This window comes from Marmota flaviventris, chromosome 4 (genome assembly GCF_047511675.1).
Source record: "Marmota flaviventris isolate mMarFla1 chromosome 4, mMarFla1.hap1, whole genome shotgun sequence".
NCBI classification, from domain to species: Eukaryota; Metazoa; Chordata; class Mammalia; order Rodentia; family Sciuridae; genus Marmota; species Marmota flaviventris.
In genome coordinates, this window is record NC_092501.1 from 124,897,973 (window position 1) to 124,925,062 (window position 27,090).

General features: G+C 44.4%; 1 protein-coding gene and 1 long non-coding RNA gene across 4 annotated transcripts; one reads left to right on the forward strand and one right to left on the reverse strand.

The window, feature by feature from the left end:
• Positions 1-315: 315 nt before the first annotated feature.
• Serp2 (stress associated endoplasmic reticulum protein family member 2) lies at positions 316-22,117 on the forward strand. Of its 3 annotated transcripts, none has more exons than XM_027928967.1 (4): positions 316-396; positions 637-754; positions 5,941-6,013; positions 21,678-22,117. In XM_027928967.1, the coding sequence occupies exons 2-4, from the start codon at positions 671-673 to the stop codon at positions 21,716-21,718; spliced, it is 198 nt and encodes a 65-aa protein (XP_027784768.1). In that variant the 5' UTR covers positions 316-396; positions 637-670; the 3' UTR covers positions 21,719-22,117. The 3 variants fall into 3 exon arrangements, 2 of the variants coding, with proteins under 2 accessions (XP_027784768.1, XP_027784767.1); XR_003581828.2 differs by lacking the exon at positions 316-396 and adding an exon at positions 15,100-15,321; XM_027928966.2 differs by lacking the exons at positions 316-396; positions 21,678-22,117 and adding an exon at positions 15,100-15,774.
• On the reverse strand, positions 1,426-21,557 carry LOC114087472 (uncharacterized). The gene is made up of 3 exons (XR_003581829.2): positions 21,327-21,557; positions 14,364-14,448; positions 1,426-1,742 (listed from the first exon to the last, which is right to left on the reverse strand). It is a non-coding gene; the product is annotated as an uncharacterized lncRNA (long non-coding RNA).
• Positions 22,118-27,090: the final 4,973 nt, after the last annotated feature.

Below are 27,090 nucleotides of genomic sequence, written 5' to 3' on the forward strand. Positions count from 1 at the left end.
CACAGACCCCTTCTCCCGGGACCCTGAAGGAGAGATTCTTTTGGACTGTCTCCCAACAGTGCGGGCCCAGCCCGGGTCGGGGGTCTCTGTGACTTTCCAGGCCCCGGGCCGGGCCTCCCCAGGTCCATCCTTCCACCTGACGCGCGGCCACCCCAGTTTCTCCCCGGCCTGGGGTGGCTCGCGGGCCCACGGGCGCTCGGGTTGTCGCGCCCCCACCCCCCACGCGCTCACAAACGCCGCGGCCACCCGAACCCTCGGCCCCGCCGCGTTCGGCCGCAGGACAGCGGCTCCGCGGGGCCCGGGCTCCGGCGGCTCGGCTCTGTGCGCTGCGCTCCGGCGGCTCGCTGCGGGCGGACTCCCGGCCGCGCCTGCCTTCTGCCTCGGTGGCCGAGCTGGGTGGGTAGCTGGGGGGACCGGAAGGATAGCGAGGAAGTCGGAGAGGGTTTCCTGAGATGAGAGATTACTTCCGTCCGGGCGCTGGCCTCTCTCTGGAGCCGGCTCGCTGGGGCTCCGGGAGCGGGGTGCGCGGGGCTCGGGGCCGCGCCTTGCCACCTGCAGCGCCCGGGAGGGCCGCAGGGGCCTCGGCGGGACGCGCTCGGCCCTGTCGCGGGGGGCTAACGCTGGGGATCCTTGCAGGTGGGAGTCGAGAGCGTCTCAAAGCGCCCAAGCCATGGTGGCCAAACAGCGGATCCGGATGGCTAACGAGAAGCACAGCAAAAACATCACCCAGAGGGGGAACGTAGCCAAAACCCTGGTAAGGCGGGGCGGCGCCGGCCGGGCCGGGCCGGGCAGGACCCGGCGGGGCGGGGCCGAGCAGGGCGGGCCGCGGGCGCAGGGCCCGGCCTCCCGGCTCCGGGCCGCGGGCTGCCCCTCCTGCGGGGTCCCGCAGAGTCGGGGATCAGGGGGCGCGGACTTCTCTCTCGGCGGCCTCGTGGGCGGAGATGGCCCTGGTTGGTCGTGGCCCCTCTGGGAGTGGCCGCCTGGGCTACCTTGGAGGCGCGGGGGCAGTCCCAGGAGAGAATTGGGACGTCGTCCTTGGAAGTCCACCTGCTTAGGGGACAGTTAGGCCAACTGCATGAACACAGGGCCCGAAGCTAGTAGGTGCTAGAATGTTTGTTGAATGAATGAATAAACGAATGGGTAATAGAGGCCATTTAAGATCTCTCTCTTCCAGACTCCACCCTTGTTCTCCCTCCCAGACACACACACACACACACACACACACACACACACACACCATGATAGGGTTTTGTTTGCAGCCCCTTTGTATGTTGAAAGAGCTCAAGAGTCTAGTAGTGAGATTCCTATCCACATTTACCTCATCTTTTTTTTTTTGGGGGGGGGGGGTCCTGCTGCCGCTAGGCTGAAGTTTAAGTGCAACATTACTCTTGTTTGCCCTGTGAATTCAGGCTAATTCTGATGGTGTAACCTTTAAAGACCAGTTTATTGCCGGTGGTTCTGTGCTCCCAGAGCTGTAGATTAAAGCTTTACAACCGAAATCTAAAGTAAAACCTGTGCCTTATGCATGAGGATTTAACTTGGTAAAGCAGATTGTTTTCAACGGAAGACGCCAGGCTTGTGCATCTTTTGGACAGAGGCATGAAATGGATGGTTGCTGGACAGAGTTGGTCTCCAAGTCTGAGCAAAGGCACCTGGAATCCATTATCCCATCCAGTTGAGTGGAAGTCCAGCTGAAGCTTGGGGTTTGGCTGGAAACGCTTGCAGACTTGATGAGGCAATTCCTTTTAGACAAAGAAATTACGTTGGTTTGATTAACTGAGCAAAAAGCTGAATCTGCAATCATCATACTGAATTCTTGCAAAACCAAGAAGTATTGTCATAGAGAACTCTGAGGTTCAAACTCTACTCAGAGCTTTATGTACAATCTGAGGCTTCAGTGATCCTTAAAATTCTCTTACTTGGGTATTACATAACTTAGCTGTGATTAGGGCACCAAAATGCCAGTGTGCCATCAAATTGGAACCATTTTTCATGTAGATCTATGTTTTCCCTATTTATTTTTACTAAAAAAAAAAAAAGTTGTGGCACAAATTGACATTGAAAAACGAATTTTGATTGATATTACAGCACACATGGTTCTGTGTTCCTAGGAGATCAAATTTTCCTTCTCAAAGTATCAGACCTACTTGCTGACACAGTGAAAATATCTAGATGTGTGGCTCTTTCTAATGACTGAAGGAACCAGAGTTCAGTTGTTAATTGATCTCAGTTGACAACTTATCTGACTGCAAAATAAGAGCAAAGTAAGATTAATTTGCACGGCTGTTTTATCCATTAAGCTTGGTAGACTCTGTGTCTGCCACCTCTAGCTGTTTTCAAGACCACTAAAAAATGTTTGGGACCTATAACAAAAATTTTGGCTCTTAAATAAGAAAAGAAAATGGGGAAATTGGGAAAATGCTGTTTAAATATCTAGTAAATGTAACCAGTCACTGCAGTTCAACTCAACTCAAATTTCAGAGCTACATTTAAATTATATTTAATGTGCGATATGAGTGTATTTAATAGGTTCTGATATAGCATGGGGTGGCGGGGGGCTCTGAAAGTGCCTGGCGCCTATGAGGGTTTTTAAATGGCCCAACTAAATTTGTAATGAAAGGTTTCCAAACCAAGCCACAATAAATGTTTGTTTTCAATTGGTTGGAGAGACTTTTGGTTAACTTTACTGTAAATGGGTCAGCATCCAAAAAGAAAAATGAGATTCTCTTTCAAAAAGAATCTCTATAAATCCTAAATCTCATTTTCCCAATTACAAGTCCAATATGATTATACTTTGATAGAAGTAACTTGCAGAAGACATCTTATTCAGTGTGAAATTCAGTAAATGGGAACATATTTAGGGATTCCAAATGAAAATTCAAACTTCCCCTTTAATTGTATGCAGACCTTCAGTATCATTATTAGCTGGCAGCTATGGGGCAAATTAACATTTTTTCCTCCCAGATAGCAGATTAATAAAGAAACAGAAAAATGGAATACTCATTTTGTGATTGTATAGTAGTAACTCCTCCAGAATGGGAGGGAAATTTAAATTACAGAGTTCCAGGTTGCCTTGCCAGTATCTTAATACAGGGAAAGCCATCCCCTGACATCTTTGAGCCTCATGTTTGAAGTGAACCCTGTCAATTGCAGAATTGCTATTGTTCCCATTCCTTTCCCAGCAATAGATTCAGGTTTATGTGAGTCGTCCCATTGGGATTGCACTGGCTCTTTCAAAACAATAGAAACCCAAAGCTCTCAGATATGGATGTATCAGTATTATGAACAGCCAGGTATTCATGAGCTCTGAAAGTCCCAAAATAATATTGATTCACTAGAGAATATCCTCAGAAAGGTTTTTGTGTCATGTGCTTCAAGCTCTACATGCTGATAATTTGTATTTGTCTGCAAGTAAAAAACAAAAAACATTCCGCTTGATATCTATGCTAGACTAATAATTCATTTACTGGCTCCTGAATTCACTTGTTGACTTTGCTGGAAATAGAGCTAAAATGACTAACTATGACAAATTATTTGGAGGGCAGAGAAGGGTAAATGTCACACTTTGTTCCAGTAACTTTATTAATATCTGTATTATTTACTTAATCTGAGCTTGACCTGGTCTTTAGTACTGAAGACTGACACAAATAAAGTTATCTTACGCAATTCGTAGACTGATTTTTGTCCTTGTCTGGTCAAGAGCAACAGCCTATTATTCCCTTGCAGTGTGACTAAGTAAGGTGAGGGTAGGTACAAGTGTAACTGAGGATAGGTACAGGCTTATCAAGAACAGAGATTGAATGGCTTTATTCCTTGGTCATTGACAAATATACTTTTCTACTAAGAGAAATGTAGGGATAACCCTTTCTCCTTTAAGAAGTACTAATACAGCCAGGTGCGGTGGCGCACACCTGTAATGGTCGCAGCAGCTTGGGAGGCTGAGAATAGGAGGATCACAAGTTCAAAGCCAGCCTCAGCAATAGTGAGGCATTAAGCAACTCAGTGAGACCCTGTCTTTAAGTAAAATACAAAATAGGGCTGGGGATGTGGCTCAGTGGTTAAGTGCCCCTGAGTTCAATCCCTGGTATACCCTCCCCCGCCCCAATAAAAAAGTACTAATACAAAAATAAGATGTTTCCTAGATCTGGACTTTATTCTTCCTAAAATGAAATTGTATGCTTATTGATTCTCCAAAGAACATGTGTTATCTGCTACATTTAAATTTTGTGCCAGGCTTTGCTACACTTTAATACCTGAAAGAGACACACAGCCTGCCCAGGTGGGGCCTCCAGTTTAGTGAAGAGACAGACATTAAACACATAGTAACAGAAATAAATAAAACGCTATAAATGATCATATGTAATGATTATATGTACTGTCAAGAAAAAAGTTCATGGCCATACAAGTGACTGGTGAAGTAGAAGAGGAAAGGCTTAGAATGTAACAGTAAAACTGAGAACAAATTGTTGCCTGATTCATAATAAAATGAGGGAATTCTTGTTAAAAGTTGAAAGTTTTTATTTACATGAACCTAGAACATAACTCCATATTATGTACAAATGCAACCTGTGTTTTCCAGTTTTAACATATAATGAATTTTACAGGAAGGTCACTACAATGAAAATCAAAGGAAGATTGTACTTTCTTTGTTAGAAACATTACTAAAACTTGTTTAGCATATCCCAAAATTTCATCCTTGATGACAGCACTGCTCATTTTTTAAAAAAATACTAATATGATATACCTTCAGTGTGTTTAGCCCACATTCTATAATGTTGATTATATTTTAAAATGTCAACACATTTAATCAAAATCCAAAATTGCATTTTGTGATTTCCACCACCAGTAAATGTTTTGTCAATATATTTACTCTACCAGTATGTTTCTCCCTGCCCTGTGAGGGGTGTGTGTGTGTTATTTAACTTATTTTGATTACAGCTTATCTTCTGCTCAACCTAATGAGGGAATAGTGAATCCTTTGCTGTTTTTCATTCTCTTTCTTCTCCCTTTTTATTTGCTAAGTCATTGGTTTTTCTGATGCTTCACCAGAAAATGTGCTTGTTCCATTGACTGGTTTGGTTTTAAGGACCACTTAAACATAGACCTAGTGGGACATTCTGATTACCACTGTGCTCTTGGTTTGAGAAGACCCCAGGAGGTAGGTAGGATTGTGTTCCTGCAGATAAAGCAGTGGCTTTCTTTTGCCAGAGAATGCAGAGATTTCTCCAAAGTTCAAGCTTCAGTAAGGCTGAGGGATGTTATTCCAGCATGCTGTTTCCCTCAGATCCATCCACTGTTGCTGGGTGCTTCGGTTATTCCAAGGATTTCTACTGCACTGACTTTCAAAAACTTAACATATGAAAGGGTTTGAGAAAATGCCTGTGCTCTCTGATCCTGCTTGGGCTTCACAGGTGCAGGAGAGCTAAAAATCGAGAGTGTAAAACACCAAGGCTCTGTAAAGAATTATATACTAGCTCTTGCTCAGGTTAACAAACTTTGAATCTCAGTTTCTCAATTACAGAGTGGAAATCATCATCATACTTGCTTTATACTGAGATGTGCGTGCTGGAGATAATAGATGTGGACTGCCTATTGGTGCTTGGCATGGAATGTGCTTTTAACAGATAGAAGCAATTATCAATATCATCTCCAAAACCTCTGTATTAGTTTGTATTTGTGCCTCATCTGTGCCTAAAATTGAAAACTACCAAGTTCATTGAGTTACGTGGGTGTTAATAGGTTGTGGATAAATTTTTTTCAAACCTATCTCAATCCTTTATAATTAACTTTATTCATCTATATCTGTCAATAAGAAAGAGGGAGACCAAATCTGTCTCATTCACAGTAGAATCCCCAGCACCTAGCTCAATGCCTAGTAGTTCTCAATAAGTGTTTATTGAATCAATAAACCTAATTTTACTTTTTCCCATTCTCTCATAGAGGCCGCAAGAAGAGAAATATCCTGTAGGACCATGGCTGTTGGCACTGTTCGTTTTTGTTGTCTGTGGCTCAGGTATGGTATTTCACTGAATTTATATCCCATGTTCTCCACTGTCCTTCAAAACGTTTTATTCACCAAGTAAATAAAAAATAATTTGGTCTGGGATTGAAGTTAATCACTGCCTTAAGCCTTAATCTTTGTTTAGATTCTGTTCCAAATATGGGTAAAGATAGATCTGTTACACTGTCAAACATAATCATAAAATAATTACACTGAGCAATTAAGTTGACTCTATACACGAAAGAGTTCAGTTAACTCACTCTGTAGACATAGCCTGAAAAACAACATGTGGAACAGAAAGTGGAATACCAAGATAAGTCCGCATTCCAAAGAGTGGGGGAGGTGGCTGCCTTATGAGAGTTCTGTAGATCCCCTGGATAGAACTGAGCCTTCAACCTGAGCCATAAAATGCAGGTCACTTGCCACTGGAAGGTGGCAAGTGCAGAGAGCTGAACTTACAGGACTCCCAGAGGAGATGAGTGAAAGCATCATGCAGTGTTCCTAGTTACATGTTGTTAGTGGGGGTTCAGCATGGGTCCTAGTCCCCGTATGTTGGGTCTCTGTAATTCTGGTATGTGGAGGTCACTTCTAAACATGGGGCATGCCTTCAGGATCCCCATCCCTTCCATCATCTCTCAGTTGCTGAGGACAAAGAAGGTGAGAATTCCAGGTCTCCCAGCATAGGCTCAGGCCTCCAGCCAAGACATCCCAATGACAAAAAAGCCCATCACAAACAACCCATCAGTTCCTTCATCTTCAGGATACCACTTTTCAAAGGAAACCAAAGCTCTTAAGAGGAAGGAGGGATCTAAAGTACTTGGTGTTATTGTTGATTGTAGTTGAAATATTTTAAAGTGGACTTGCTATTCCAAGATGAGAAAATCATTCACTCAAAGAAATAAAGCTCTACCTCATTCCCAAGCTATGTCCTTGAAGAAAATCCTTTGCTCAATGTAGGAATCCCTCATCACTCTTTTTAATAGTTATTTACCCGATCTCTGAATACTTCTGGAAATGGGGTGTTCACTTCTTCAATAAGCAATTCCATGCCTATTAATTCTACTAGAAACATCTCCCCTGTTTTTGAACTACAGTTCAAAACAGTTGTTTGGGCTTGGGTCCTAGAATAACACAGCATGGACTCATTCTCTTCTGGACATCTTGGATCTTCAGCTATTTTGAAAATGTCTGCCTCGTGGTTCCTTCTGCAGACTAAATTCCTGGTTCTCTCAACCTTGCCTCATAAGATGAGGTTTCTAAACACCACCACCCGCCCCCAGATATGTTCAATGACTCTCTCAAAGTATAGCATTGGCAGAAGGTGGTCTAGAAGTGGTGTAATTGCCACAGAGACCTAGCATTGTCATAGCTCTGGATTTCACCACTCTGCTTCTATTAATATAACCGAGGCCTACTTTTTAACTGTCATACTTTTTTTTTTAATGGCCCTTATCAGCCAACTAAGTCCCACTCAGCTCTTCCTCACAGAAACTTGCTGCAAATATCAAAGATGCATCTATGTCTATGTGTATCTCCTTGTCCCAAGGTCTCCCCTATATATATATTTTTTTCCTTATGGCCATCATCAGCATTTGAAATTATGTCATTTACTTAATTATTATCCATCCCCCCATACACAAAGGCAGTATTTACATTATACTAAGTTTGTTGATCCTAGGATAGTATTTGCCATAAAGTGGGTGCTACAGATAGATTGATAACTAGTTCACTTTTTTTGAGACCTAATGTAAAGCTTCATAATTATTTCTGATAAAAAGTTATTGTTAACTGTCGGTTGTCTTTCCACAGAATGTCCATAAAGTTTGGAAACATAAACAAGCATGCATAACAAATGGCTTACTGATATTACCTTATAATATGCAGTATGACTGGTGACATTACATGATATATTCATTGTGTTATCCACCATTAACAATACATAGCTGATATCACCGGACAAAATTACAAGGAATGTGGTAATTTAATGCAGCCTTTCCATCAGTACCTATGTAATCAGCTGTGAGGTATTGCTTCCCATTTCTCTCTGATTTTTCACCCCCCCCACACACACAAAAAAAAACCTGTCCCTTTAGCATGCCACAGGAAAATTAGAAAAAAAAAAAAAAAAACAATATAAAAAGTTATCTCTGTTTTTAGGTTTTATGACCAGTCTGTACATAGCTTGTGAACCTTGAGCCTTTTATCTAATTCTTCTTCTCTCTCCCAGTTTTATAGCCTCTGAAAGAATATCAGACCTCCATATCACTAAAGAAAAGTCTGGACTCAAGAGAAGTCCAGGGGATACAATCTCCTTCTGATTGACTTTGAACCTTAAGTAAAACTCATTCAAACAATTGTCTTTAGGGTCTGCTGGGTGCCTGGCACGGTGCTGGGCTTTGGAAATGCAAATCCCCTCCTTGGGAGCTTGCAGGTGCCTGGAGAGGCAGAGAAGGGAGCTGTCAGGTGCAGCCCAGGGAGACAGCACCAGGTAGTGACCCTAGTGCTTGGCCTATTTGGATAAGGGACTTCTGCCTCTTGGGGGGCCCAAAGAGAAAGCTTCCTAGAGGAGGTGCTGTTTGAGTTGAGTTTTGGAACAACCAACCAGACAAAGCGGGTGGGGAAAGAGATTCCAAAGAAGGGAAGCTGAAGTGGTGCCAGCACTGAGGTTTGATGGCAGGCCAGGCCAGGCAAGTAGGAAACCCAGTCGAGGGGCAGCTAAGCCTGGGGATCGTGGTGATCACATGTCCCTATTGTCCTCAATCTAAAGAGATACAGAGCCAATATTTGTGTCATTTTTGGTTTCAAGATACCTAGTAACTCTATGAAGCCTTCCCCAATCTGCCCTCTTAGGAGGCCTATGAGGCACAATGCCAGCAGAGCCTTTTTGTCCTGCTTCTTTCTCAAAATCCATGCTAGTTTTCAAAGTCCATCTCTTCTTTTTCAAGAGGCTTGCAGACCTTCTTTAAATTATATGGCCTTACAATTTTTCTAGCAGAATTACATCTTTCTTTCTTGGGTAAATTGGTACATTTGCTGATAACAATTTTTTGGAACTCTTCAAGAAGTTTCTCAGGAATCAAGTACATTGGCTCTGATATCCCCTCCTTAGGTTTGCATGGACCTTGGGATGTGAGGCTTCAGGGCTGGGAGATTTGGACTGAAGAGTCTAAGAGGAGATCCCACCTATTGATTGTCCACACCCCTCCCTTACTGCCCAGTGCTTTATTATATTTTATTTTTTCAGTACTGGGAACCCAAGTCCCTGTGAGTGCTAGAGAAGCACTTTACCACGGGGCTACACCCCAAGGCCTTCTACTGTTCTTTTAACCGTGCTTCTTTAAGCCCTTCTAGTTAGAAGACCATTTTGCTTTTCAGAGGGACTAGACATAAACAGGAGTCGAGTTGTCTTACTTTCACTACCCGCTTTAAACGCACCACTGTGACCCCTAAGCCTGGGCCTCATTCCTTTTCAAATCTTAATGAAAAATAATCTACTTCTGCCCTTTTTTCTTTTTTGCTAGCATTTTTTTTTTCAAGCCTCTGCTTAAGTTGGGCATCGTTCTCACAGAAATGTGTCACTCTTATCAGTTTGTCCTTGGTACTGTGCCCTTCCTTCTATCTTTGTACAAGTCCTTTTCTAAACAGAACATGTCATGAAAAACACAATAGCTCCTTTAGATTTCTCCCAGTTGCCACCTCTCTGGAATTAGTCACAGTTCATTTCATCTTGCAAAGCCTACTCCTTTAGGGGGAGTCACAGTCCACAAGCTCCTACCCATCTTTTCTCTACATTTTAAAGAATGCAATTTCCTCAAGTCCTACCATGTAGCAGCTACTCTGCTTTAGCTAATGAGGCTTCCTGTAAGCACTAGGCAGCTTGAAGCCCTCCTCTTGGGGGTGTCTGGCCTCTTTTCCACTTCTGTCATCCAAAGTAGGAACGATCTGCTCCCTCCCACACCTGTGTGACCTGACCATCTACAGTAAGCACACTAATCCTGCTCTTACCTGCCAGGCTCACACAAAGTGCACTGGAGCTTCTTGGGGGAATCCCCACGTCCCTGAAGACCAATACTCCTTCCTGTCCCTTCCCATCTGCTCTCTCTCCTTTGAGCATGATACTCTCCTATGCCGGGCAAATGTACCATCTCACCAAGTTCTAGTGACATCTTGGAGGTCATACTGCCTTCTTTGAGCTCATGTGATTACTCTTATTTTGAATATTTTCCTAGACACTGAATTAAAAAATGAAATCTGATATGAATGAAGATGTCGATCATTGATCGAAATCTCTGGGAAGTCTCATGGCTTTCATTACCTTACTCTATTAACCCACTTTTCTAATTGGTGATTGGCTGGGTAAAGTGCTCTTTTTAGAAATAGTGGCAGTGTGCCTGGGGTAAATAAATATTCAGGTCAGGCAAGTAGTAAGAAATGCACATTTTTCTCTATTTTTCTAGCTATATTCTGGTAGAGAATCAAGACTGACAGAAGTTGGCACTTAAGAATGTGTCCACTTATTGGTCACTCTTACTTGATTTTAAATGGAAAAACAGATTAACAAACCTGTAAAAGGTCTGTTGAACCTTTTGTTATTAAGAGTCACATGCTGCCAACCCTCTTTTGGCCTTGGCTTCTCAGCTTCTTTTTTGTGGCCTGCATTGTTCTCTGCACATGCCTTTCATGCCAATGGTGCTGAAAAGAGGGCAAGGTTATGAAAAGGAAGAAAAATCAGAAGAACAATGAGGGGACAGAGTCCAGGCACTCAGAGACCTCTGGCACAAACATGCACCCAGGAAGGCCATCCCCTGGCTGAGAAAACAGATGGAGTTTCAGACCTCCTGGGGCTGCCCATGGCCCCCACTTCTGAATCCAGCTAGTCCTCCTCTTCCTTCTAGCTCCAACGTTTGGCCTCTAATGCATTACCCTGGAGAGAGGGGGTTTAGTGAGGTTATCTTAACTATGCCCTCTTCTGAGTAAGTAAATTTCCACTTTCCCTGATTGCAAAAGCTCTCTCAGGCAAGACACTTCTCTGACCAATTGGCAGTAGTGGGATAAGAGGCCTCAGCCGGAAGGATACTTTTGGAATCTGCCAGATTTGGGTTCAAAGCTGGATTTACTGTCAGCTGAATGACCTTGGACAAGTTATTTACAAATCCTCTTGGTATTGATTTTTCTTATCAAGAAAATGGAGATAAGAAGCCCCACAAAGGCTGTCAGGCATTGAATGGTTTGTGGGATCTAAGTATAGGCCCATCACAAACTTAAAAACTGTAGCTACAGTTACCACCTCTGTCTTCTTAGTCCTTGTGGAAAATGGAGACTCCAAGGACTGTTGGTTGCACATTGGGGTACCTTCCATCCTCCCAGGCTGTGCACTTGATTGGTAGAACCAGCCTTAAACAATGGGCTTGATCTGTCAGAAGCCATAGGTCTGCCTCTTCACTCCAAAGCATTCAGTGATAGCACTATTTACTCCATATAATGAACTCCAGCATCCTCCCCACACAGAAAGAAGGAAGCACCCACATGCAGATAAAAATCAGAGAATTGCATTTGTACTTTAAGTTGAGCATCAAAAATAAAATGTGGGTTTCATTTCCTTAAAGCAACCCTAACATGCAGCTGTTTTGTATAGATGTTTTCTTTGTTAGATGCAAAACAGTGGGAACAGAATATTCTTGAGATGTGCCATGTCCAATCAGAATATCTGAGAGTCATATCTTGTTTTGTTGCATTTTGTTTAATTTAGTGGTCAGTTTTAAATGTAAAACCTCTTTCTCAATCAAGTGCCTGCTCTCTTAACCCGGGATTTTGTTTTGGTTGAGCCTGTTGAACTGACTGGATTTGTCTCTACTTGATCTCCTGAAATCCAGATCCACAGAGAACTCCGAGGAATTTAAGTGCCTCCTTAAGAAATTTTGCCCATTTTCTCTTCTCTTGTTATGAAAGGATTATCTTCTGTTTCTGCAGGCAGCAGAGCCTCTCCCCAGATAAGCAGCTCCCCCTGACTGTCAGTCCCAGGTTTCAAAACCTACCCTTTGGAGAATGGTTGGATAGCTTCTGAAGTGTGCTTGCTTTATCTTGAGACTCAGAGACAAGCAAGATCTGGAATGTCTGTCTGAGACTGTTCCTTGCAAAGATACTGTAACACATACACCAACTGCTGTCTTCCCCAGGCCATCAGTGAACTACTGTTTGTACCCCAAGCCCTAACTCCTGCGGTTTTCCCTGCCCCCCCTCTCCCTATGGTCCTCATGGAGGCCTTATTGAGGTAGATTCTCAGGCCACACCAAGACTCAATGGGAAAGTGGGTAGTGGTTGATTAGTAACCTCTGTCACGACCAGGTATGGCCGGAAGGGCCCCTTCCACCCCTTTGCTATCCATTGCCTAAACATTTTATGTTAGAGCCTTGATACTCACAGACCAACTCCTTAGGTGCTTTCACCTTTTCTTTTTGAGCGGAATGCCCACTGGACTTGGTGGAATTAGGTCTTTTCCTTAATTTGCTGTTCAGACAATCTTGTCATGTACAGGCAGCATATACATGTTTCTAGTGGTCTCTTAGTACTGTTGTGTCCTCTGAGCCCACGCAGGGATACTGTACGTTGACAGGGAGCAGCCATCTGAGACACTGTCTTTGCAACATGATTATATCTTCCTCTGTCCTTACGCCTCAATTAAGGTTTCAACTGGGATCAAGGGAGCCACCATTTAAGTCCTGTCATCCTTTGATTCTCCGAGGGAATATGTTAAACACCAGCCATGCCCTAGTTCTCCCTCAGGTTATTTCTCCCCCATGTATTCCTAATTTTAATTCTATTTCTCCTCTCTGGCCAACCCTGATATTCTTTTTCTAATTAGAGATTATGAGAATTGTTATGGTTCCCAAAGCCAGGGTATTCTTGAAACTAACAAGCTTCCCCATCAAAGGGAGACCTCCCAGGTGACAGAATTATCTAGTGACCATTATTTTCTTCATCATTTTCCCTATTGTACAGTACAGATTTGTCAACGAACATATATTACTTTTATAACCAGAGTAAAAATTAAGTGCTTTTTTAAAAACAAAAAAACCTGGATGAGTGGTTTTAGTCTTTTTTTTGTTTTTTTTTTAAAGCTGAAGAACATTTTGTTCAAATCTTAAAGGGGAACAAATTAAAGAGCAGCTGTGGTGGTTGAAGTGGGGTGTGTGTGGGGGGGGGGGTGTGTGTGTGTGCATGCGTATGGTGTATATCCTTGTGTTGCTGGATATTCTGACATTCTCATCTGCACCAAGGAGCACCCATCTGGACCTTCTTGCCCATCGAATAGAAAACTGGGCCCGGCCTTTGTCATGACAAAGTGAAGCCTTTTCAGCAAAGAACCTGCCGGGTTTGTTTGGGGCTATCCATCCTGATCAGCTCCACTCTTTCTGGGTGGGGACATTCTTTTGTCTGTCAGTTAACAGACTGTACTCTCCTCCTGTGCTCTCTAGGGACTCTGCCTGCAGGAGCTGGGGTTGGTAGAGACAGATATCATGTCACAGGCAGGCCCGTTTTCAGGACACCCTTTTCAGAACAGATGTGAAGAAGATGTTTTGCAGGACCTGAGCTCCTCCTGCTCAGCCTCCTACATCAGGTGGTCCAGCTCCCTCCTTTCCCGGATGCCATGGAGGGACCCCTGCCCTTGGTTTCTGAAAGGGTACACCCTCACCCTCCTGAAGATTGGCTATTTTTGTTAAGGATGATGTGGAGTCACAAGTCATGGGTGTGCCAGAGACACATGGGAGGCCAGAGAGCTATTTCTTCTGATGCTCTCTGTCCCTCACTCCTTGTGTGGCCCTTATGTGGACACCAGTTTTTTATGGTGACTATCTTTGAGCCCATGGTTGAGAAGGCAGAATAGAACCATTTGTAACAGCTGAGAATATTTCCTTTGTGAACTGCTGCCAGCTCTCTGAAATCTTCCAGGAACACACAATTGAGGAAGGTCTCTGTTTGGGGATGTGTTGGTTCAAAGCCATCAAGTGAACCTGTACATTGGTCATGAGAGAAGTTAGAAGGTTGCTAAGAACTCCAAATCCAGGGCCAGACTGCCTGGGCTGGAATTTGTTTCTGCTACCTACTTACCGCCTGTGTGGCCTTGTCCAAGTTACTTAGGCCCACTCTGAACCTCAGCTCTGCCATGCTCTAGAGAGGATGGGACTGGTTCCCAACTCTTGGAGTCCTCGTGACTGTTAATCCTGAGGGTTAGTATTTAACCTGTGAAGGGGTGAATCGAGTCATGCTGAGGGTCTTTTGAATGTTTTCCCTTAACTACCTCCCTGAAAATGTTCTGACCAAGATTCTGAGTGCTTAGAGGGAAAGAAGGGAACATGCCTACCTTTGCTGTGTGGTGGTGAGACAGCACGTGGTTGGGGGCATAACTCCAGGATGTTGAGGGACCTGCCTGAGTCCAGACCAGCTGCCTGTAAACCAGAAGATCAGTGGTGTCAGTCACCTTCACAGGGACAGCCAAAACCTCTTCTTTATTTCTAGAAAGAACTCTGTAAACTAGCCCTTGGGTGTGAGCAAGAGTCAGTCATACTGTTTTGGCTGCTGTGTCTTGGGGACTTGCTTTTGTAAGGCCAGGCCATGTTTTATTCCAGTCATACGATCCTTACAAAGAGGCTGTTACACTCTTTTCCAGATCATAAAACTAAGGTTATAGAGGAAATCGGCCAACATCTAGAGCTAAAGAATGAGAGAGCTAGTACCCAGACCTCGCTCTTCTAAGACTCCAAAGCCCATCTGCTTCTTATTATTTCCACATTCCCTCATTCTTACTATTTCCTTAAAAGTACTATGGAGCAAAAGTTTTCCACTAACTTTAGACCTCTAGCATATGACTGTGTATTGAAAAGAGCTCCTGTTAAAACATTCCCTATTTTCCTCTGCCAGAAAACTGCTTTTTCTAGAAGTTCCAGATGTCCAGCCATCTGAGGTTTACTCCCAGATGGAGAAAACCTTATCCCAGCCATAGATTGTGTCTTGATTGGGCCACCAGCGCCTCCACTCCCCTCTCTCTTTTCTGGACCCTTGCTCCAGGACAGACTTGAATTCACCCACCATGTTTGCAGGTTGACCACATAAACACTGGCCTTTCCTGGAGACTGACAGAACTTTCTCGGAACTGTGACCCCCAGAGGGAGTCACCTCCTGCAACCAGCAAATGGGGTGCTTGAGGAACGGGACAGCCCCGGAGGAAAGACAGAGGCCATTCATCTGCCCTGGAGCCCTGCCTCAGGATCCAAGATGGACAGTCTAGAGAAGACATTTCACCAGCCATTGACTTCCTCAAGGTGACCTGCAGCCTCCTTGTTATGTGCCACCCTCTGCCTGGTGCCCAGTGGAGCACTTAGGATTGTGTAGGCTCTCTTTCTTGGATGAACATTTTCGCTATTTTAATGTGGATAGAAGGCATCCCATTCTTTGCTAATAGTAGGTGCATTTTATAACACCTTCCTGCCCTAACCTGTCTCTGGCATCGCTCTTTATTCCCTTTCCTCCATCTCTGGAGAAGCTACCAAGAAATGCCACCAGAAAATGTTATCTTGCCTTTGATTTTCTTTGTGCTGATCTCTCAGAGAGCTTTAATGATCCACGTTTGCCACGCATGTCTCCTAACATTTCTGCCTGTCTCTCAGGGAGCCTGTACTTTTTTTTTTTTTTTACTAGTTCTTTTATCGTTTTCATTTTTTCTTAATGAAAAATAAAGCTTGATTTTTACGGTTGTCTTATCCTCCTAAAGGATATTCCACTAGTCTGTCTTAATCTTTCTTCTCAGTAACTCCCTTGATCTCTTTTATCATCAACTATTTATTTTCAATAAAAGTGGCTTTATGAAGCCTCCCATTATCTGGCAGGGCCCCAGCTTCTGACAGTGTCCTATGGGATCCACTTGTTACGTCATCCCTGTTTCCTTCTGGCATGCCTTTGCAGCTGGGGGGTAGGCCAGTCTCCAGGGTAGGAGTGGGTTGGAACGACACAGTCACAGGCTTTGAGGACTTTACAGTCTGTCCTGACTTGGCTTCTCCTCCGAGGACTAAGCTCTTGGGACATTTGGCCTGAAGGTAGCCATTTGAGGCTGACTCTTTTGGTTTGCAAAGTAGTCATTTGAGGTTTTTAAAATGTATTTTCCTCTGTGCTCTTTGCAGTTATTCACCTTTCATTCATTCAATAGATATTTGCAAGGGATCTGTTTTGTGCCATATATGGTCTCTCTTATCCCGCAGTTTAGTCTAGTGGAAAAGAAAGATGAGTTAATCAAGGAATTACCCCCAAACAATGTAAAAATCTAGCTATGAAAGTGTTTGAAAGAGAGGTGCACACATCTATGAAAGCATATAAGGTGAAGGTATACCTTTGAATAAGTGCTTCTCTAAGTGTGACCTCCAGACCAACAGCCTCAACATTCCTGTGAACTTGTTAGAAATACAGATGTCAGTCCCCACCCCAGACCCCATTGGATGATAAACTCGGGGGCCAGTGGGGGGGTGGCATCTGATTTTTTTAATTTAACATAGCCCCAAGGGACATTTAGATGCAAGCTCAAGTTTGAGAACCTCTGCTTCAAGGGGTCAAAGAAGGTTTCTCTTCCTTCTTACAAAGGAAGCTAGGCTATGGGGTAGGTGAAAGAAGGTCTTTCAGAGAAAGAATGGCATGTGTTAAAGCCCTGTGGTAAGACCAAGGAGCTTTATGAAGGAGTAACCCCAAGCAAGTGGAAAGAGTGGTACAAAATGAATCTGGACAGGTCGACAGGGGCCAGAATCTGCAGGTCAAGGAGGCCTCATCAAGGGCTGGGCAGTAGGAAGCTTATGATATGCTTTAAACACAGGAGTGACATCATATAATTTGCTTTTACTTAAAGAACAATTCTAACCACAGTGTGGAGAAACTGTTGAAGAGGAGCAAGAGCAGACCAGCTGGAGGTTATTACAGGGGTCTAGGGAAAGATGTCAGTAACTTGGACTTGGATGGTATCTACAGGGATGAAAAGGGGAGCACATAATCCCAAGATTCTTAGGTAAAATCCACAGGTCTTGGTCAGGGTCAGTTTACATACAAGATGGAGGATAGTGCACCACTTTTGTCAGTGGAAGAGAACATGAGAAGAATGATCCTGTTGAGTTTGAGGTGCTTTTGAGCCGCCCTAGTAAGGACAGCAGTTAGATGGTAGAAGGTGGGAGTCTAGGGCTCAGAGGAGAAGCAGGGGCTGGAGATGCACGTCCATGAGTCAGGCATCAGCAGTGGAGTGGCCACCGACACTGTGGGTCAGGACCTGGCGCTTTGGAAGAAAGAAGAATGTGAGGAAACGAAGAAAACCAGCGAGGCTCACTGGGGAACTTAAGTGCTCAAGCTCTGTGGCCAGGTGGAGGAAGGGGATCCCAGAAGACACACTTAGAGGAAAGAGCCAGAGAAAAGGAGGACCACCAGAAACCAGGGACGACAGAGGGGACCTTCCAGGAGGGAATGCTCAAGTCAGAAGGAGAGTAAGGCCAGACGAAGCTAAAGGCGGCCTGTCACACAAGGGATGCCAAGGTCACGACTTGTGACAGCAGGAAACGAGATTTCAATGAGGGAAGGGACCGAAGCTAGAATGTGGAGGACTGAGACCAGAACAGAAGTAAAGAAATTGAGAGTGTGTTGGCAGCTGTTTAGCAGTGGTTGAGAAGAGGAAGAGAACACTTCAGGAATGAGCGTTGTGGGGTCAGGCAGACTGTTCTGGTTTGTCCGAGTTGGGGGTGGGAGTGGTTCTAGCGTGCTGAAGCTAAGAGCTTGAAGAAACCTGAGCTGCAGTCACCTAAGTTCCCCGTCCCAGAGCCAGGAACCCAATGCAGGTGGACGGGTGCAAAGGCCTGTTCATTCTGGTAGTTTCTGCTCTCCTGGGGAACTCTTCTGAACCTCTGGGTGTGGCCTGCCCAGGGCTTGGTCCCCTGGCCTGGAATGCCTGCAGTCCCTCCCTTCCTTGGCTTCTCTCCTGCCTCCTGTCCTGCCGCCCTCAGCCCCTCTCCTGCAGCCTGCTCCACTGTTTTCTCAGCTTGTTCACCCACTGTTAAGTTATTAACTTGTCAGGCTTCCTTTCCCTCTTTGAACTCCCTGTTGGCTCCCTTCCTGAACCTTCACTGCCTCGGAAAGTCAGCATTTTGAAGGCCAGGGTTGCTCTGCAGGTCAGTATTGACAGGCACACAAAATTACAATTAATTAATTGGTATAAAATGAGGAAAGCTTCTTCAAGACATTGATACAATGGAAAAAGGAACAATAAGCCCACCATCTGTCCATTGTCTTAGGTGTGAACTTAAAGTAGAGTTCATTCAAAGCAATTTCTCCAAAAGGGGTAAGTTTTAAAGAGTCACCTATAAATACATTAAAAAACCACTGGATTTTTACATGCTCATTATGGATTCAATTAGAATCAGAAATTATCTTTAATTTTTAAAGCAGACTCAAAGAGGTAGGTAAGTTGTTTTAATGGACATCTCACTACTCTGAGACTTGCACATTTTCTCTAAGATTCTTTAGAAAGATTTGCAGCAGTTCCTTAAAGAGAATTGAGTGGCTTTATCATTACCTAGAACCTCTGACGTCTTGAATGAACAATGTGGAGTATGATGGATTTAGACACAGGCTGGTTCCTATTTAACCTACAGCCCATTTCTTGTCTAAGGACAAAATTAAGGGAGAGGTAACATTTTTGAGCATCTGGCATGAACAGACCACATACCTGTGTCATCATATTTATTCCTTGGGGTACTTACTTTCCACAGTTTTATAAACAGAGAACACAGGGCTGAGAACTGTGGTAATTCCCTAAGGCTCACACTTTATAGAGTGGCAGACAATTAAGAGCTGGTCTTCAGGGGCCAGGGTTATGGCTCAGTGGTAGAGCACTTGCCTAGCATGCGTGAGGTTTTGGGTTGATCCCCGGTACCACATAAAAATAAAAACAAAATAAAGGTATTATGTCCATCTACAACTAAAAAAAAAAAAAAAGCTGGTCTTCCTGTTTACACATGGTCAAGTATCTCTAAACCAAAAATTCAACATCCAAAATGCTCCAAGATCTGAAACTTTTTGAGTGTCAAGTAGAAAATTTTACACTTTACCTCATGTTATGAGTGGTCGCAGGTGCACCAAAAATATTGTACAAAATGACCTTCAGCCTGTGTGTATGGTGAATGTGAAACATAAATGAATTTCATGTTTAGACTTGGGGTTCCATCCCCACTATATCTCATTATACACATGCAAATACTCCAAAGTTTTAAAAAGTCTGAAATCTGAAATACTTCTGGTCCCAAGCATTTTGGATAAGGGATGCTCAGCCTGTGGTAATAATAGCAAGAGCTCTGGCCATGCATTGAATCTTTAGTGTGTAAGGAACCTCCATATATGTCATATTGCCTAATCCCTATGGTAGTCCTGCAAGGACCATGATCCTAGTGTCACAGAAGAGGAAACAACCTCAAAGAGGTTAAATTATTTGTCCAATCACCAGCTCTTCAGTAGTAGCTCTTCCATCTGACCCTTACATTCCTCTCTCAAGTCATCTTGTTTATTGAGATTAGGATAGTTCCCTGACCCCAAGAACAAAGTCTGAGGGATGGCAGATGTATTTTTTTTTCCTGATGTTTTGAATGTACAAAACTGCTTCCTGGCATTCCCACTGAACCAGAATACAGACGCTTATTTAATCTTTGCTGCTCGTCAGCCTCGGTAGAGAACAGAACCATCAGATATTTCTGCAAGCTTGCAAATTTTGGTAGGCTACTTTCTCATGCATCTAGCAGCTACCCCTGTCAAGACCCACTCAGGAACACAAACTTAGCCAAGAAAACATCTGAGCACAGCTAGAATTAAATATCACAAGTCATTGAACCAACTCATTCGCCTTATCTACAGAAGAGTCCCTCAGCCCACACGGAACTGTCATTTCAATTTTACACATTAATTCTAATGGCCTTGGTGTAAGCTTAGTCTGCAGCAATGAAATAACAGAAGCAGGCCCACTGCAGAGGAGTGTAGTAACACCAGAGATGTGACCAGAGATAAGAACAAAGAGACAAAAAATATGATAATAGAAACCAGAGCCCAGAAGTACTGCCATGCAGAGTTATTTGGATATCAAACACTGTGTGTCCTCCAAAATAATATCACAACAGAATATTATCAATTGTTTTGATTATGGCGAAACTGAATTTTCATGAAAAGTTAACACTATTCCCTGGCTGGTATCTCCAGTTTAGGAAGGCAGTGGTAATGTATGCAGTGTTTCTTTTAGAAAATGAGAAATGGCCAAAAAAAAAAAAAAATGCATTAGAGCTTTGTCTACCCTTGAAATCAAGCTGTCCAAGAAAGACCAGGAGTCTGTATTTTTCTTGTATTTTTCTTTGTATTCCCCAACCCCAATTCTCAGCACTTATTACAGGTTGAGCATTCCTAATCCAAAAATGCAAAATCTAGAACTTTCTGAGCATTGACATGAGGCCACAAGTGGAAAATTCAACACCATGAAGCTTAGTTTCATGCATAAAATTATTTAAAATATTCTGTAAACTTATCTTCAGGCTATATGTATGAATAAAGCTTATAGGAAACATAAGTAGTATCTTATTATAATATGCAAAAATTACAAAATCCAAATTTCTACACATTAGCCAGGTGCTCACTATCGTAAGGCGACAAACTACCAAATGCCGTTTCCCGAGGGTTGGGAAGCCCTGTTTCACTGTGGTTACTTAGAAGCTATGTCCCTGGATATATTCCAGGATGACTTTTTGAAACAGAGGAGTGGTAAGACCCCTGAGAGCTCAGTGTTTATTCTGTTTTTACACGTAATTAAGTGAGATGACACCCAGCCTCCTTATAGATAATAATAACAACAACATTTAACTACAGGGTAGTTGTTCTTATCATCATTATCATAGTCTGCAGCAAGCTTGACCACTGTCGAACACGAGGGAAGATTTAAAAGAGAAATTGGGATTTTCTCTCATTTGAAACCCAGTAGCTAGAACCAGGCTGGGAGCTTTCTATCTGGTTCTCCCCTAACAAGCAAAGGATCTGGAAGTTCTCGGTGGGTTCCAGCCCCCCCTCCCAACCACCCCAGCTGGTAAAGATGTAGTGTAGCCCGAGTCAGCGTTGCCCTGGGTGAGAGCGCCTTTAGGTCTGCAGCCAGGAGATGCACAGGCTTGGGCAGCAGAGACCCAGCTGTGCGCCTGCTCGGAGCACCTGGCCTTCCTTCCCTTTGCAGAGCTGGTTATTTTACAGGTCACGGCCATTTTGAAAAGGCAGACTCACTGACCTGTTTAATGAGTGCAGTTTCTGCTCCAAAGCCCAGCAGCAGAATATTGCTGGGGAAGGGGCCAATTCTCCTCTCCCCGCCGGAGGGGTTTCTGGCCTTAGCTCCTGGTGGAATTAGCAGGAGTTATCTATAAATCCCAGAGGCATCCATCAGCAGACAGAGCCAGGCTGCCTTTTGAAAGAAGTTCACTGACCCCTTGTTAACTTAACTCCTTGTTAGGAAATATCTAATCAGCTGTGAGCCAACCCGTCCAGGGCCCTGGGGTCAGCAGAAGCAGGGTGCGCTGTGGGTTGGGTTTCTGGCCGTGTGCTCTCTGGTGACTGGGCCGTCTGTTTTGGTTTCCTCTTTCAGCCATCTTTCAAATCATTCAGAGCATAAGGATGGGCATGTGAGGAGGCCGGGGCATCTGATGCTGCGCCCTCCCGCTGGAGGGTGGAGGACCACGGAGGCCTTTGGCGGGTATCTGTGGGAAGCCAACAGGCCACGTGGAATAGAGAAGAGGCTTCGCCACTGGTTCCCTGACCACTTCCGCCTGGAAGTCAGACCAAACTGCCTTCTCACAGAACATCTCGGTGAATCCGTGTCCTCCAGCGGAAAGGACATTCTGCTTTTCTGTTGGCGGGATTGGTAGCCACGCGGGTCGTCTGCAGCATTGCTGTCTGTCTGGTCCCCCTTGGTTTCACTAATGTGTGCATGTGGCCCTCTGAATGACCGCTGGTTTACTTTCTACCGATGCAATCTCTCCTCTGTCGGGAAATGGTTTTACAAATAAATGTCTTCATTCAACCTTATGCCATGTGTGGGTTTGCAGGGACAAAAGCCAAGGGGGGAAAATAGCAGAATAGCTTGAGGGGGGTTGGGGCAGGTGGGAGAACTCGGTGATGCTACTGGAAAAGGCACAGGGAATCTGTGGACCAGGAACCAGATGTGGGATTACCCAGCAGGTCCTTGGCCAGACCCTCAAAGTCCTTTGCCTGAATGAAGCCCTGAAGGGCTCCAGCGACCTTGCATCTTCCACACATTTGACTTTCATTCTTCTTTTCTAATGAATATATTTTTGTCTTGTTTTGCTTTTCCTCGTTCTTTTTTCTCAGTCCAGAAAAGGCCTCTATGATGCATGTGAAGGTCTGATTAGCCGTTATCTTCTCTGTGGTCTGTCGCAGAGCACAGAACAGATGTCACAGGCCTCCTGGTGAAAACTCTCCACCCCCAGGGCCCAGCTGTGGCAGATTCAGAGTCCTGGACAGAACAGGAGCCCTGTAGCACTCTGGGTGGTCAGCAGGCAGGATTGGGGGGCCCAGCTAGGGGCCCTCCTCTCCCTGGCCCACATTCCACAGCCTCTCAAAAGAAAATCACAGGGAGAGGCACAGAGGCCTCCGATAGGACTAAAGCCCTGTGCAGATTTAAGTATATTTATTTTTTAATTCCGTCTTTGCATTAGCAATTGTTTTCATTCCTTACCTTGGTAAGAGCTTTAAAAGGGGAAGTGGCAGAACGGCCAGGGCTTCTCTCAAAAACTGGAGGGGTTTTAAGTGCACACTTTGAATCTGGGGCATTTTACTTACCAGAGTCTTTAACACCAGATCCTGTAGCAATGTTCTTCATATAACTTCCTTTCTTCCCACCCTCTGAATTCCCCTTCAGAGGCACCTCGCCTCCTTTCTCTTCCTTCCTTTCCCACTAGGAGGGTATTGGAACTGCTCCCAAATCAACAGCCCCAGGGAGAGTCTGCCACCCTTGTGCCTAGGGACCAGGAGTCCAGTGACCTGTCAAGAAATGGAAGAAAAAGGCCCCTTGCCTTAAAGCTGCCCCTACATATACCTCTTCTGATGCCGAGGGTGTGGGCCTTTCTATTTCTCCACCGATGCCAGTAAAAGCATACTCATCAAGCCACCATCAAAGGCCATTGCTTGCTGGAACATTGTGGTTCATCCTTTATTGGACAGAATTTCTTTTTTTTTTTTTTTTAATTCAAATATTTCCAAAACAGCAGTATTCAAGGGCATGGTTACTTCCATTTCAGGGAAAAGGAATGCATCTGCAGCCAGAGCCATAGAGCCAGCTCCAGAGAACCCAATTCCATCCCAGGTGAGAGGTGCAGTGGGCTGAGCCGCTGCCATCCCTAAAACTGCCCCTGATGGATTTCTATCCCCAGGTCATGCAATCATCCACAAATTGGTTTTCTACTAGTTTCCAGGTAGCCTCCCTGAAGTACTTGCATAGGACAGTCTGCTCTCCCTGGTGATTTCTTTCATCAGTCCTCTGCAAGCAGAAATGACAGCTTCTGTAAGAAAATGAGGGTCATTGCTGAGTTATGTTGCACGGCAGGGACTACTGATATTTTCACTGTGATGCATAGTAAAAAATAGGCAGTATCCTGAAGCACAATGTACCCAAGAAAACAGGTTTTACACAATACCATCCTCACCATATATAATGCATTCAGATTTTTTTCTTGTCAACTTAATTTTTCTATTTTTATTTTTTTGTAGTGCTGAGGATTGAACCCAGGGCTTTGTGCATGCAAGGCAAGCACTTTACCAACTGATCTACATCCTCAGCCCAAGTCTACTTAATTTTCTAAAATTCTCTTGCATCCTTTATAACTGGGTTCATGACCCATAAATAAATTTTAACCCTTATTTTGAGAAACTTTGGTCTTCAGGAGAAATTCAAGCCTTTAGCTGGACTCATAAGGCAGGAAATTTGGAATCCTGCTTTTCATTCTAAGATGACAAGAATCTAAAGTCATTATTCAGTCACAGTCCATACCTCTGGCACATAATAAGTGACTTCTTTGGGGATTTAAGTTATGTTGGCAGATCCTGCAGAAAAAGCAGGTGAACCTTTGGATCTGGCACCACCTTGAATTGATCAAAACACTGCAAAATTAAATGGCTTGGTCAGAGAAAAACCAAGAAGAGATCACTGCATTTTTATGCCCTAAAAGAGTGCATAGGCCTTTTATGTAATCTTTTCATATCAAGTGTTCATTTCGATATTAGGAAAGAATAAGTTGGGCTGCAATAACAAAAGTCCAATAGCATTTCCTTCTCTCTTAAAAGTGTGATGCCAGCTGGCAAGGGCTTCCCTCCAAGTGCTGGCTTGGTAACCCAGGTTCCATTGCTGCTACAACATAAGGTTCTCCCAGCAACTGGAAGAAAGGAAGGCAGGGAGCAGCCGCTCTTGCCTTGTTCCAGAGTGGTAATTCACTTCCATTTACTGCTGTTGGCCCAAATTAGGCAAATAGTTAGGTTATATACCTAACTAATCAGCAAGTAGTTTGAGAAGTGTCAAGGTGCATATGGCTACATGGCCAAATGTTTCTGCCACAATCCTCTGCTACTGTATGTTCTGTGTATTGCATGATTGTGAGACCAGAGTTTGGTAAGGTCAGTTCTCTAGCCATCACCACCTCTTCTGGGGGACTTAATCTCTCCATGCTCCTTTGGCTTCTAGAGTTGTCCCTGGGTACAGCTCACAGATGATGGGTGAGAGGCTTGCTATGAGCCACTTCTCAGTCACAGTCCTACACTGGTAGGCAAATATGTAATATATCACCCAAGCCAGCATAGTTTCACACATGAAAGCAAGTACTATTAATAATTCTACCAAGAAAACAAACTGGCTAATCTGGAAATGTCCGGGCACATGAGAACATATGATCCTTGTGGATAGATGCACAAACCCTCATCTCAAGTAAGAAAGTTTGCATTTCCACAAGCCCATCACTCACTGTATACATTTCCTAAGAAGAAATGTAAAATCCAGTCTTCCTGTGAGGGGGTTAGATTCATAGCTAACACTTACGGAAGGTTTAATCCTCATGGGATGCCTCTCAGGTGGTAGTATAACTACCTGTCTTGAAGATGAAGAAACTGAAACACAGAGTTTTGAAATTTTTGCCCAAGGTTAGAAGAAAGGCTGAAAGAAAATCAAACTGGGACCCAAACCCAGACAGACAGTGCTCAGCTTGTGTGTTCTTCACCCGGCTCTGCCCCAGGAGCACTCAGCCCCGGGAACAGGCAAGGTTCTGCAGAGCACCCCTGGGGGTGAAGGGAAATGGTTTTAACAGGATGATAGAAATACATCCAGTTCCCAAATCTATATTATCTCTCTATGGGAAAAGGGCTTCTTTTTCCTTGTTTTTCATCTGGTTATTAATATTTTGATAAGCCATTTTCAGACTGGATGAGTGATGCCGCAGTCCGGCTGTAACCCGGGGGTGACGAGGAACTTGTGTACATTGATACAGCAGGAGTGGGAGCCGTTTATTGTAGGACAAGAGGGGTATATATACATTCCACACAGCTTATCTAATTAACATAAACTAGATATAGCAGTCAACCAATAAGGAATCTCCACACTAAATGGCTCGCTGGCGTTACTTCACAAACCACTCCCTCTGGCATTTTGCCAGGCGCCATCTTGACTTGTTTACAGACCCTAACAGAGTGAGAGGGTGTTGGAGAACAAGTAAGAGTGGAATAAAGGTATATTTCTGGTGACAAGGCGTAAACAGGACCACCAGGGAGCGAGACCCACCTACAAGAAAAGGGACCTTGTCATTGAAACAACTGAGCCTCTGACTCCCTCAGGGCATAAGCAAGGAGACTGGGGTGTGTCCACCCCTACCTGGACCCTGTAGCAGGGCTCCAAAAGGCTGCAGGAACACAATGGCACCTCAGTGTCCTATATATTTGGGCCCCTCCCTTCACACTCGTGCTTAGTGAACCATCAAATTTTTCTCCTGAGGACTTCAAGGTAGCTGCCAGAATACACCTTGGCTTTCAATATGACAGTGACACAAAAGCATCCATGCTAATATGTCTGTAACCCCTGTGTTTACTCTCTTTTCTGGAAGTTTATTTGAAAAAAAAAAAAAAAAGAGTGTGGCTGTGTCTCCATGAATGCCATGTGGGAGCACTTGGCTTCTGCAGGGAAATGTCTCCTTTGCTTCTTACAGCACGATCTCCTGTCTGGGTGCTCCTGCTTCCCAGCAAGTATTGCAGAGAGGCAAAGGGTGGAAAAGGGACAGCAATGCTCCTGTGAATTAGTGCATTCACGGTCAGAGTCACCAAACCTGTATTTCAGGGGACATCTCTGCAGCTGGCAATCTCGCAGACTGGCCTGCAGCCCTAAAGCCTGGGTGGGGGTGGGGGGCAGGGCCTGGCTCTTGAAAGAAGCAGATTCCTTTCAGGCTTTTGGTCTGAGTGAAACCCATCAGACTTCACTCCCCATTTTCTAACATCAGCGTTGCTACCTGAGATCATGGTTTATTTGTGTTGGAAAAGGCATCTGCTGCTTTCCAGCCTGGACAGTGTCCCTTGAGGCTGGGAGGGAAAAGTCGCTGAGGTAATAACCCAGCCTGGGCTTTGCTGCCTGTTGCAGAAGAGAGAGGAAGCCAGTGTGCAGCCTTCCCTAGGTCAGCCGGGCAAACTAGGCTTCACGTCTTTCCGGGCACTGAAGCCACCCTTGACAACATTTCCCCAGGGTTTGTGGGGTGCCTCTTTATACCTCTCTCTGTGTCTCTGCCTCCATCCATTTTGCTGTCTCTATTTGTTTCCTCCCTCTCTCCCTTTCTCCCCGCCCCCCCCCCCCCCCCCCGACATTTTCTCTTACTAAGGAGCAACCATTTCTACTTTATACCTAACAAGACTATTCTCTGTTTTGAAATGCAAAGTATGCCCAGGCTTATGGTGTTAACACCACCACCTTTTCTCTCTGGCAGGCTAAGATGCCCCTGGCCTGACCAGAAGCCTCC

Excerpts from the sequence above, each read along its gene's own strand:
- Serp2 (XM_027928967.1), top strand. The coding sequence starts at position 671 with ATGGTGGCCAAACAGCGGATCCGGATGGCTAACGAGAAGCACAGCAAA. Across the intron at positions 755-5,940 it reads GGAACGTAGCCAAAACCCTG|AGGCCGCAAGAAGAGAAATA; the intron begins GTAAGGCGGGGC and ends ATTCTCTCATAG. Across the intron at positions 6,014-21,677 it reads TTTTGTTGTCTGTGGCTCAG|CCATCTTTCAAATCATTCAG; the intron begins GTATGGTATTTC and ends TTCCTCTTTCAG.